Genomic DNA, 11336 nt, shown 5'->3' with positions numbered 1-11336 from the left:
GGAAATTGAAAACAGGTGTCCATTAGGAATCTTGAAACCATTCCGCATTCACCGCCTCCACCCTGCATGCCATGGCTCTCCTGTAAGTCCACCAAGCCAAGGCGCTAAAAGAACTGCACGAGGGTAGTTCTGTCCCGGTATTGATGCAGGAACTGCGCTCGGCGACCGACCTCGCCATCCTGGTGACGAAGGTCACAGCGCGGTCTCTCGGGCGGGCGATGTTCACCTTGGTGATCCAGAGCACCACCTTTGGCTCAATGGGACGCGGAAGACCTAAGTGGCCTACCAACCGCCATGGTAGAAACAATCACTCAGGCTAGACCTCCCTCGGCGCCTGTATGCCTTGAAGTGGTGTCTGTTCACTAAGTGGTGTTCTTCCCGACGCAAAGACCCGATGCGCAGTTGGATCAGTGCTTTCCTTCCAGCAGGAGAGGTTGAGGGGCAGCATGTCCCTTTCCACCTTGATGGTGTATGTAGCCGCTATAGCGGCACACCACAACACAGTGGACGGTAAGTCCTTTGGGAAGCACAACCTGATCATTTTTTGACTCATTCCCTCATGGGACCTCTCTGTAGTCCTTCAGGGTCTACGGGGAGCCCCCTTTGAGCCCTTGGAGTAAGCTGAGCTTAAGACACGCTCTTTAAAGACTGCCCTCCTGACTGCGCTCACTTCCATCAAGAGGGTAGGAGACCTGCCAGCGTTTTCTGTCAGCGAAACGTGCCTGGAGTTCGGTCCAGGCTACTCTTACGTAATCTTGAGACCTCGACCGGGCTATGTGCCTAAGGTTCCCATGACCCCATGTAGGGATCAGGTGGTGAACCTGCAAGCGCTGCCCTAGGAGGAGGCAGACCCAGCCTTGACGTATCTATTTGGATCGCACGCAGAGCTTTAGAGTCTCTGAGCAGCGCTTTGTCTGCTTTGGTGGATAGCGGAAAGGAAGTGCTGTTTCCAAGCAGAGGATCCCCCACTGGGTCATTGATGCCATAGCTATGGCATATCACGCCCAGCACGTGCCACTTCCCATGGGGCCACGAGCCCATTCTACCCGGAGTGCGGTGGCCTCCTGGGCCCTGACCAGTGGCACCTCTCTAACAGACATTTGCAGATCAGCAGGCTGGGCAACACCCAACACTTTCTACAATCTCCATGTTGAGCCGGTTTCGTCCCGTGTCTTGGCATGAAGAACAGGTAAGTCTGGGACAGTTGGTGTATCGCTTCCGCATTGCGCCTTTCACCTCCCCTGAGCTGAAGATATGCGCTGTTGACTCCCAGTAGAGTTCACAAAATGTGTTCCCTGGATGACTTCCTCCTAGCCATGTGGCAGACGAGTTTGCCGAGAAACTCGCTGCCAGCTCAGTACATGCTTTGTACATGCACTGTATTGGCGTCGGTGCTCCACATGTGCTGGTTCCCCTTAGGTGACCCCATGCAATGTATATCTTCCGCTAAATCATTTCCCTGTTGGTAAACTGTGTCTTCCTTGGGTAGAGCCCCCTCTGACCCAGTCACCATGTTTGTAGAAACTCCTCCCCCGTTGGGAAGGACCTACAATGGGACATCTCCACATGACATACTTCCGACTAGGCTCGGCAAGACCATGTGGCATATTTCCACTCAAAATACCCAACTCTGGGTGGGGTGTGGTCTCCGCGGTGTCTTTCCCTTGGGAGTTCCATCAGGGAACGGAGTAAAAGGAACGGCAAAAGTAACCAGGACGATTACAGAGTATCAGCATATTTGTGTGCATGTAAACATGCTCATTGTATCCTCAGAAATCACACACACACACACAAAAACAATTATTCAATATTGGTTGGCTATACATATATATATACACTCACCTAAAGGATTATTAGGAACACCTGTTCAATTTCTCATTAATGCAATTATCTAATCAACCAATCACATGGCAGTTGCTTCAATGCATTTAGGGGTGTGGTCCTGGTCAAGACAATCTCCTGAACTCCAAACTGAATGTCAGAATGGGAAAGAAAGGTGATTTAAGCAATTTTGAGCGTGGCATGGTTGTTGGTGCCAGACGGGCCGGTCTGAGTATTTCACAATCTGCTCAGTTACTGGGATTTTCACGCACAACCATTTCTAGGGTTTACAAAGAATGGTGTGAAAAGGGAAAAACATCCAGTATGCGGCAGTCCTGTGGGAGAAAATGCCTTGTTGATGCTAGAGGTCAGAGGAGAATGGGCCGACTGATTCAAGCTGATAGAAGAGCAACTTTGCCTGAAATAACCACTCGTTACAACCGAGGTATGCAGCAAAGCATTTGTGAAGCCACAACACGCACAACCTTGAGTCGGATGGGCTACAACAGCAGAAGACCCCACCGGGTACCACTCATCTCCACTACAAATAGGAAAAAGAGGCTTCAATTTGCAAGAGCTCACCAAAATTGGACAGTTGAAGACTGGAAAAATGTTGCCTGGTCTGATGAGTCTGGATTTCTGTTGAGACATTCAGATGGTAGAGTCAGAATTTGGCGTAAACAGAATGAGAACATGGATCCATCATGCCTTGTTACCACTGTGCAGGCTGGTGGTGGTAGTGTAATGGTGTGTGGGATGTTTTTTTGGCACACTTTAGGCCCCTTAGTGCCAATTGGGCATCGTTTAAATGCCACGGCCTACCTGAGCATTGTTTCTGACCATGTCCATCCTTTTATGGCCACCATGTACCCATCCTCTGATGGCTACTTCCAGCAGGATAATGCACCATGTCACAAAGCTCGAATCATTTCAAATTGGTTTCTTGAACATGACAATGAGTTCACTGTACTAAAATGGCCCCCACAGTCACCAGATCTCAACCCAATAGAGCATCTTTGGGATGTGGTGGAACGGGAGCTTCGTGCCCTGGATGTGCATCCCACAAATCTCCATCAACTGCTATCCTATCAATATGGGCCAACATTTCTAAAGAATGCTTTCAGCACCTTGTTGAATCAATGCCACGTAGAATTAAGGCAGTTCTGAAGGTGAAAGGGGGTCAAACACAGTATTAGTATGGTGTTCCTAATAATCCTTTAGGTGAGTGTATATAGAGGCCTATTGGAAGCTGATTGATATCAGTGGTCTTGACCTTGGTAATATCGGGTCATATTAAGTGGTATCGCCCATCCCTTCTTCGCATATTCTCTGATATTGGTATCTTTTATATTTCTCTGCATTGGCCCATTTTTTATTTGGTCCTCTATTTTACCCCACTCTGGTTTCTTGTAGTAATACCCAGTATACAGTCTGGGTACCCCAGGGTACAGTCTGAGAGGTCTTGCATCTTTCCAAAACATGTAATTTCCTTACTGCTGACAAACACACTGATTCTCCTGCGACAGACACACTAATGTGCACATGTGGTAATTGCAGTGGTGACAGATTTAGAGATGTTCTGAGCTTTAAAATGACATTTCCAGCATGGACTGTGGCATTTACTTTGGGCACAACTCATGACTTGCAGAAAGGACAGTCTAAGTTATTATGTTAGTGCATCAAGCACAATAAAAGTGGTCCATTTGACTTGTGTGCTATATTCCACATTTTAAGTAGTCATACCATATCTTACCCTTCACCAAAGCCTTCAAAACAAATATGGCACCTATGGTGCAGGTGAGACATCAGTGACATCAAACACCATTGATTGTCACCTGACGTTAGACCTGATGCAAGCATTTCTGATTTGTGTTTAGGATTTACTTATAGGGGATTTTTAAACCCATTTTATCTTAAGCCAGGAGAAAATCATATGTCTAATTGCTTCGAAAAGTAATAGTACCTCTTCTCAACATGCCGCAATATTTGCGGTATCATTCATATCTGTACATATACAGGGCAGAGTTTCTCAAAAGCAAAAAAAGCTCATTGACGCCAATGGTCTCTACGATCAACTTAAGCTTGCAATGCTTTTGGGAAATGCAGCCCAGGACAAGTTACGTGCTGAACTTGGCATTTGTTCAAATTACTAACCTAAGTAGGAGCTTTAATGTAATACTTGATTTAGCAAACACCGCCAATAACATCCGTGGGCTAGCCTGTGGCAGTTGAAATTGTTCATAAGATCCATGAATGACTCTCATTTGGTCCACACACATGACTGTGCAGTAATATAACACAACAACATTTAATGCAGAATAAGAAATTTATTTCATAACAATTACAAAGAATAAAATAATTAGAAGCATTCTTTATCTTACATAAGCTGTACAGAGATGACATGTATTTGATTCTAAATGATTCCGGAATAGACGCTAAAAGTATTAAATAGAAAACTGGAGAATTTTTTTTAAGTTGATGGAAAAATATGTACAAAAAGAAAAACTTAACATCCTACTGTACCCTGATACATAGTTTAGGCCTCTTGCGCATTTAAAAGTATTTTACAAAAGATTCTGATGGCCTCGCCATCTAACAACAGCTAAAATCTTGGCCTCTTTGGTTCCATGATTCAGTAAAATACATCTGAACAGAATTCAATTGCTTCTATAAAAATAATGCTTTTTCAATGGCAGGTGTTTCTTAACTAGTAATGCAGCTTCAGTGCAAACATTTTAACAACCATCCGCTCAGAGAAGGAAGTGAAAGTTTACATTTCAAGTATTGAAAACAGTTAATAACAAGTAGCTAAAGTGTGGGCCATCCGGTGTAGTTCACTACTATACATTGCATAGCTTGTGTGGCACTTATTTGAAAATAATCGTGAACATGTACCCTTAAAGGAGTTTTAGTCTGCAAGTGCTATAAATTGTGCATTAACAATATTTGCAAGTGCTGTGCTGCACCACAACATAACTGAACAGTATGGCAACTCGTGTCAAGTGAGATCTTTTCGGTCATTTAAGTACATTTTTATTCTTCAAGGGCACTGTTAGTTGCAGGAGCTCAAACGACGCGCTGTAGTGTTCCAGGTCTATTCGGCACTACAGCTTGTCGCATGAATAATCAGGCTTCCGAGAAATGGCGAAGACATATCAAGACACTGAAGACTCATGTCTTATTATTTATAAATGGACCTCAAGTCTTTAGCGACAGACTGTCTGCAAAAATCTCTCTGTCGAGAAATCCATTATGAAGTACGTTAAAAAATGCAGCATGTCTGAAATGTCAAGGAAAGTTGAGCCAGTTTGTTGTATTTATTCCATGAATTCATGGTAGATGTTTGTTGAAGACACTCTTGAATGGATTGGTTGTCACTGGATGAAGTCATTGTTGGAAGTGCTGATGTTGTTTTCGAAAAGATGGTCAGTGCTTGATTTGTATGTCCAAGTAAACCACCCCAAACATTCAGTAAGAATATGATTTTTTTGCAATGCAGACAATCCCATCCCTTTGACATCAAGGCTTATGATATCTAAGAAAACCTGTATTTATAGAATGGAAATCAATTGATGGCAATTTGACAAATGCCTCTATTGGGTGAAATTAAAGGTCATAAATATATGTACAAAGATTTGTGCATGCATTGAAGAGTTGGGGTGTGCATATGAACATGGACGTGTGAGCTCGGAGAAGTTTGAGGATGTTCATAAATAGCACTTTTCTTTTTTTACAATACTATTTTTTTACTATTCTCTTATACGTTTGGAAAATTTGCAGTCCGTGAGTCAAGCACATCCACACTCCTCTACGATCATATTGGGAACATCCCGTTTAACGATGTTGTATTCATCGTCGAAGTACAGCATGGACATTGTGCTCAGTTTGGTTGGGATACAACACGAGTTCATGGATCCCGGGCTCATACCCCGCATGCGGTACTGATTCACCACGGCGGTATGAAAAGACGAGGCCGAGCCAGGCACCCCAGCCATGTACGCAGGACAGTTCCCTTCGCAATAATTCCCAAAGTACCCGGATGGGGCGATGATCCAGTCGTTCCAGCCAATGAGGCGGAAGTCGATGTAGAATTGTTGGCGGCAACACAAACCGCTGCTCCCGTCGCATTCCAAGCCTCGTTTACGGATGCGATGTTTGTTGTCCGCAACTCGCGCCTGGATGACCAGGAAAGGACGGTGGGACTCGTCGGCCGAGTTCACCAAAACAGGCAGGACGCCCATGTTTTCGCACCCCTCGCACCTCACGTCAAGATTCTGCCGACGATCGCCTTCCGAGAAAACTAACTGCACGGCGTCCGTCAAGGGAAAGGTGTGCCAGCCGCTGCGTTTCATGTCAACACACTTTTCCACCAAGTTCCATTTGCTTCCCAGGCCTGGCTCCTGATAATACACCTTCACCGTGACCTTCCTCCGAAAGCCCTTTTCCAAAGCGTTGGGCAGAAGTTTGAAGTAGAGCCAAAGGTTCGCCTGGGACACGTACAAGTTCTGGTTGCCCTCGTTGGAGATCGCAAAAAACAGGCTGGTCTTGGAGGTCAGCAACTCGTCTGTGAGATGAAAAGAAAGAGAGGAGATTATGAGAAGATCTAATTAAAGGAACACTTTTAACTTACACAAACCCTAAACTTAAACCATCATTTTATTAGGAAATTAACCTTGTATGTTCCGCGGAAGGAAGAAAACATTAGGGTTTGGAACGAGACAAGGGAAGCGTGTTACGGTTATTGACACATATTGCAAATATATAGATAGAATTTGATGCCTGTATTTTATGAACTTGAAACTCTGTTTGTTGATTGGTTAATCTGTATGTCAAAAAACAATCATACTTTTTCATACGAGCCTAGTGGGACGATATCCTAGGATTTCACCATCTCGTATGGATAATTAAAAGTTGTTGTGACTGTTGAAATGTCAACCAAAAAATGACTTTTGGAGACAGTTAAACAGTTTTTGTAGTACATTTTCAGGCAAGACTAGTTCAAATGTGATGCCTGTATGAAATGTTCAGTCACTGAAACCCATTTGACTTTCTTTCTTTTGTGGAACACAACATGTTTGCCCATATAATGACAGTGAATGGGGAATAAGGCTGCCAAGCTCCAAAAATTATGAAAAATCACCACAAAATGATTCCATACAATCTTCTGCTGTAGCACTAAAATTAAATATGACGCTATTAAGACCTGTTCACACTAAGTCCGTTTTGAATGTTTGTTCTGAACGAGCTTTAATACGGTAACAATGCATTCCTATGGCACTATACACATCAGGTCCGACAAGAGATGAAAACTGACTGACCAATGAGATAAGAGCTTTTTTCAGTCGCTACAGCTGCTCTATCCAGTGTGTTGGTGGCACTAATAAACTGGCAAATGCCAGAATACGTCCAGCTGATACACACTTGAAAATTATTTAATAAAAATTAAATAGTTGCAGTTCATGAACCCTTTGTACCTCAAACAAACACATTCTGTTCTTGAAAGTCTGCTTATGTTTTTTATTTTATTCTCTTACAGCTGAAGATGCGGACAGGAGGCTCGTATAACATCAGCACCTCAATAGCGCCACCTACAGTTCAGGAGTGAAATAGTTTTTGTTGATTTTTTTTACGGATTGGTAAAGTCCTTCCATCAGAGTTTCGTCTCGCAAAATCATCACGGATTTGGTGTGAACAGGCCTTTAGACACAGGTTATTAGTCAAAACCAATGGACATTGCCATCAGTGGTGTATCATCATTTTGCAATCCATATGACTTTTGTAGTCCATTTAGTGTTTCGGCTAAGGGGAAGATTTTCAATGGATATTGACTTGTACAGCTTAAGAAGATTGGAAAATACCACACAAGTCATATGGACTACTTGATACGTTCATGGTGCTTTTTGTCATTTTTGGAGCTTGACAGATCCAGTTCGCTACACATATCTACATATTTAAAACTTCACCTTTTGTGTCCCAACAACATGAAGGTGAGTAAATGATGACAAAATGTTCAAACTATTCTTTTAACCGACTTAAATAATACTCTCACCATGCACCCGATGAACTTGTTGAAGTAAAACACTGACGGTGTGTTGCTATAGGAAAAAGCCAGAGGACAGAAGACTCGAGACATTAACATGCTGAGAGGGCAACACATCTCTAACACTGCCATGAATGGCCCCCAAACTGGGACCACTTCAACCTAAAGAGATCAAATGGAGTTGGCGTTTTGCATTAAAGAACAACGTGGGTGGGAGGAGCCCACATCACAATTCGTGCCATTTCTTGCTTTCATCTCATTCATCTCTGCTGCATCAAGTGGCAGTTCTGGCTTTTTATATTTTTAGATGCCGCCCCGGGCAGCTGCCCATGTCGCCCATGCCTAAATCCGCCACTGGCTGCATCTCATTTTATTTCTCACAGAAGGTTTCTTAAGTACACACGCTCACTGTGATGCAGAGTTTCTCTTATTTTCTCAACGTCTAATGCTCAGGTGTACTTTCTTATTTTAGTGAGTTTAAAAGTATTAGTGGACGAATATCACACAAATATATGAGTGACATTTCATTGTTGTTGTTGTCTTCATTACAGTAATAAGACTTTAGAGGAGATGCCATTAACTGTCATAAATCCAATTAAATTTGTCCGAGATAGATCGCAATGCCCTGTGACGTCACATGCATGGTACAAGCAGACGTTTAACCATGTTAAATGCAAATAATAAAACACAACCAATCATATAATCGTGTATTGATTGGAGGGCAAAATAAATACTCAACTTCCCATATGTTTTGTTTCTGGCATCTAATGCTGCTTGTACAATTGACCTCTGCAGCATTTTCCTGTAAATTCATCCGTCACTTAGTAATCTGGCTAATACTAATCCAGTATTGAACAGTGTTTGTTCCATGTGCAAGTCTAGTAAATTACACTTCCATTGTTGTTTTCAGTTTACATATTCAGCCAATGTCAATCATTAGCATACTGTTGAGCCTTTGCAATTCAGGGTAATAATAATAATAATGCATTTCCAGTGGAGAACCACCAATATAATTTCAATGAACATTTCTTTCAACATCACAATATCACAGTTTTTCCAGCTGGTGGCCAAACGACAGTACAGACTTTCACATAAAGATAGAAATATGATGTTTACACTACCCTACAATGTACCAAGAGGCTTAAAATATTTGACCCTTTGGGAATGTGGATGAAAAGTATCCACAAAACAGGCATAAAATAGAAATGTTTACAAATAAATCTGCAATATATTTTAATTTTGGACATTTTGTATATGGGTTCTGCAGACATATTTATAATTGTGTGACATGGATGAAATTTGGAAGTTTGGAAGGCGGAAGAACGGCCAAGCAGGAGAGAGTGAAATAGCGTCCAAGTGCTGGTCACATGGGCTGTTCGCAGTCGTCTAATTGGATAATCGTATTATTAGTTCACCTCAGCACTGTAACTCATCTTAATCCAAACCCTCTCTTTCTGAATTAGGAGTAACACTTTATTATGACTTTATAAAGCAATACATTGTGACATTAGTTAATACTCATGCAGAATGTTCACTGAGCATCAAGCTCCAAAATGGAGAAAATGATCACCATATACAGTAAATTGTTCATGCAAGTTGTGTGTATTTTCCAAGCCTTCTGAAGTCATACGATAGCTTTGTTTGAGGAAAAGACCCAAATCTTATTCACACTTTAATATCTTTAAGAAATTCATTTTGGTTTGTTGCAGGCACAAAATTACATGTCCACAAAATAAAGAAAATCGAATGTTTTTCTAACAGCATGGGGGTGGGGGTGGGGGTTGAGTAAATGATGACCGAATTTAGATTTTTGGGTAAACTATATCTTTAATGTATTATCCAATAGCATAGTTTTTAATAATCAGTTGTCCTGGAAATTAACGATACATTAAGGGATTACTGTTAATTAATTACTGTTAATAATAACTTGTATACAAGATATACATTTTAGTTTATTCTTATCGTTGTGGATTTTGGGAATATTTTTATTTGTAATGAAATGAAATTAAATTATAACTCTCTGCTTAAAAAGTGCATAACATGTGACATGCAGTGCGCAAGCGGCGGTACACCTCTAGTGGCGGATGACTGTATAGACAGTCTTCTCAACGTCTGCTGATTACTGAATGCATTTGAGCTGAAATTTATGAATCGATCAATAGCTACGATAAGCTTAATTGATCAAATTATTAACATCAATTAAGACACTGATAAGAACCCTGTTTCCACCCACATGATAACACAGGAAATCGACATGTTGCTTCCAAAAGTTCCTATACCCTGAAATCAACACGGCACTGCTGAATTACTGACAAGTGATACTCAGATAATTTAAGTTATATTGTTTACATGAATTGTTTTGAGTCATATGAACAAAGGAGATTCAGCAAAACAGACAATGGTGAAAGTTATTTATTTATTTGTGTAAAATTGCATTTGTGCAAAATTGCATCCACTGATGGTTAGGTTTAGGGTTGGGGTGTTGGTTACAGATTGAAGTTAATAAAACATGCATTCCTGTTGACTGTATTGTATAATTTACAACTCAAAATACAACTCGCTTTTGGCGCCCCTCTGTGGACATGGAGCTCATACGTGCCCATACGTTCAACAACACTTCCAGCTTCAGCCACTGGGGGCTGTGATTATAATTTCACAAGCAGTAACTTTTGACCTACTGTTGCCGAATTCACAGTGAGATCACTCACTGCAGCCTACAAGTCTGACCCCCAAACTATTTTTTAAATTAAAATCTTAAGCTAGTTTCATCAGTTTGGTTTGGTTTTTTCAGCAGGGCAAAATCACTAAGAAACAAAACTGTCAGTGAAGGAAAGAGAAAAAACTCTGCACTGTTAAGCTGCCTGACACAAGTGGGGCAAGACAATACCTGGGTGGGCCCTTCTACAGCTACAATACAACCTGCCCAGCATGTCCCCACCTGCACAGACCTGAACAACACAGCGCTGGTAATCTCTATGTCATTAGCTGTGTCTTTATTCACAGGGGTTTACAAACCACCATCAAGACAAGGAGGGAGACCGCGAGAGACACACAGCTGCTTGTTTTATACACTTGAAGTTCCTGTCTTGAGTCATGAACACAGTGCTCCGATAACACACTGTTTGTAAAACACAATATTGCCAACATACTGTTTGTACAAGACACAAAAAGGATAATATATATCACTGATAACATGCCTGACAATAAGTGTTCAACCTCGTGACTGCTGACAGAACGTAATTCTTTGATGACACAAACAAATAGATTTCTTCATTTTCTAAGTATATTTGAGTTGTATTCGGCAAGTCCAATGTCATGAAACAAAAACATGACTGTGGCAAATTATGTTATGCGACTCCTTATCTGTATCACTGCAGTTTCAAGGTGAGATGTCCACTGGGGGCGCTAAAAGCGAGTTATATGTTCTCCCAAACTGATGAAGTTTTTAAAGTAATGCTCGATCGAGTTCTAAATC

General features: G+C 41.7%; 1 protein-coding gene across 1 annotated transcript in view; it reads right to left on the bottom strand.

Moving 5' to 3' along the window:
* Positions 1-4191: 4191 nt before the first annotated feature.
* Positions 4192-11336, bottom strand: part of LOC127632537 (inhibin beta B chain-like) — a 12881-nt gene continuing 5736 nt past the window's right edge. The window contains exon 2 of the mRNA XM_052111163.1: positions 4192-6385. Within this exon, the coding sequence (XP_051967123.1) occupies positions 5610-6385 (776 nt within the window). The 3' untranslated portion in view covers positions 4192-5609. The remainder of the gene's footprint in view (positions 6386-11336) is intronic.

The sequence above is a fragment of the Xyrauchen texanus genome, chromosome 39 (genome assembly GCF_025860055.1).
Source record: "Xyrauchen texanus isolate HMW12.3.18 chromosome 39, RBS_HiC_50CHRs, whole genome shotgun sequence".
Lineage (NCBI taxonomy): Eukaryota > Metazoa > Chordata > Actinopteri > Cypriniformes > Catostomidae > Xyrauchen > Xyrauchen texanus.
The sequence above is the reverse complement of the archived record's forward strand: the minus strand, read 5'-3'. Positions and strand labels throughout refer to the sequence as shown.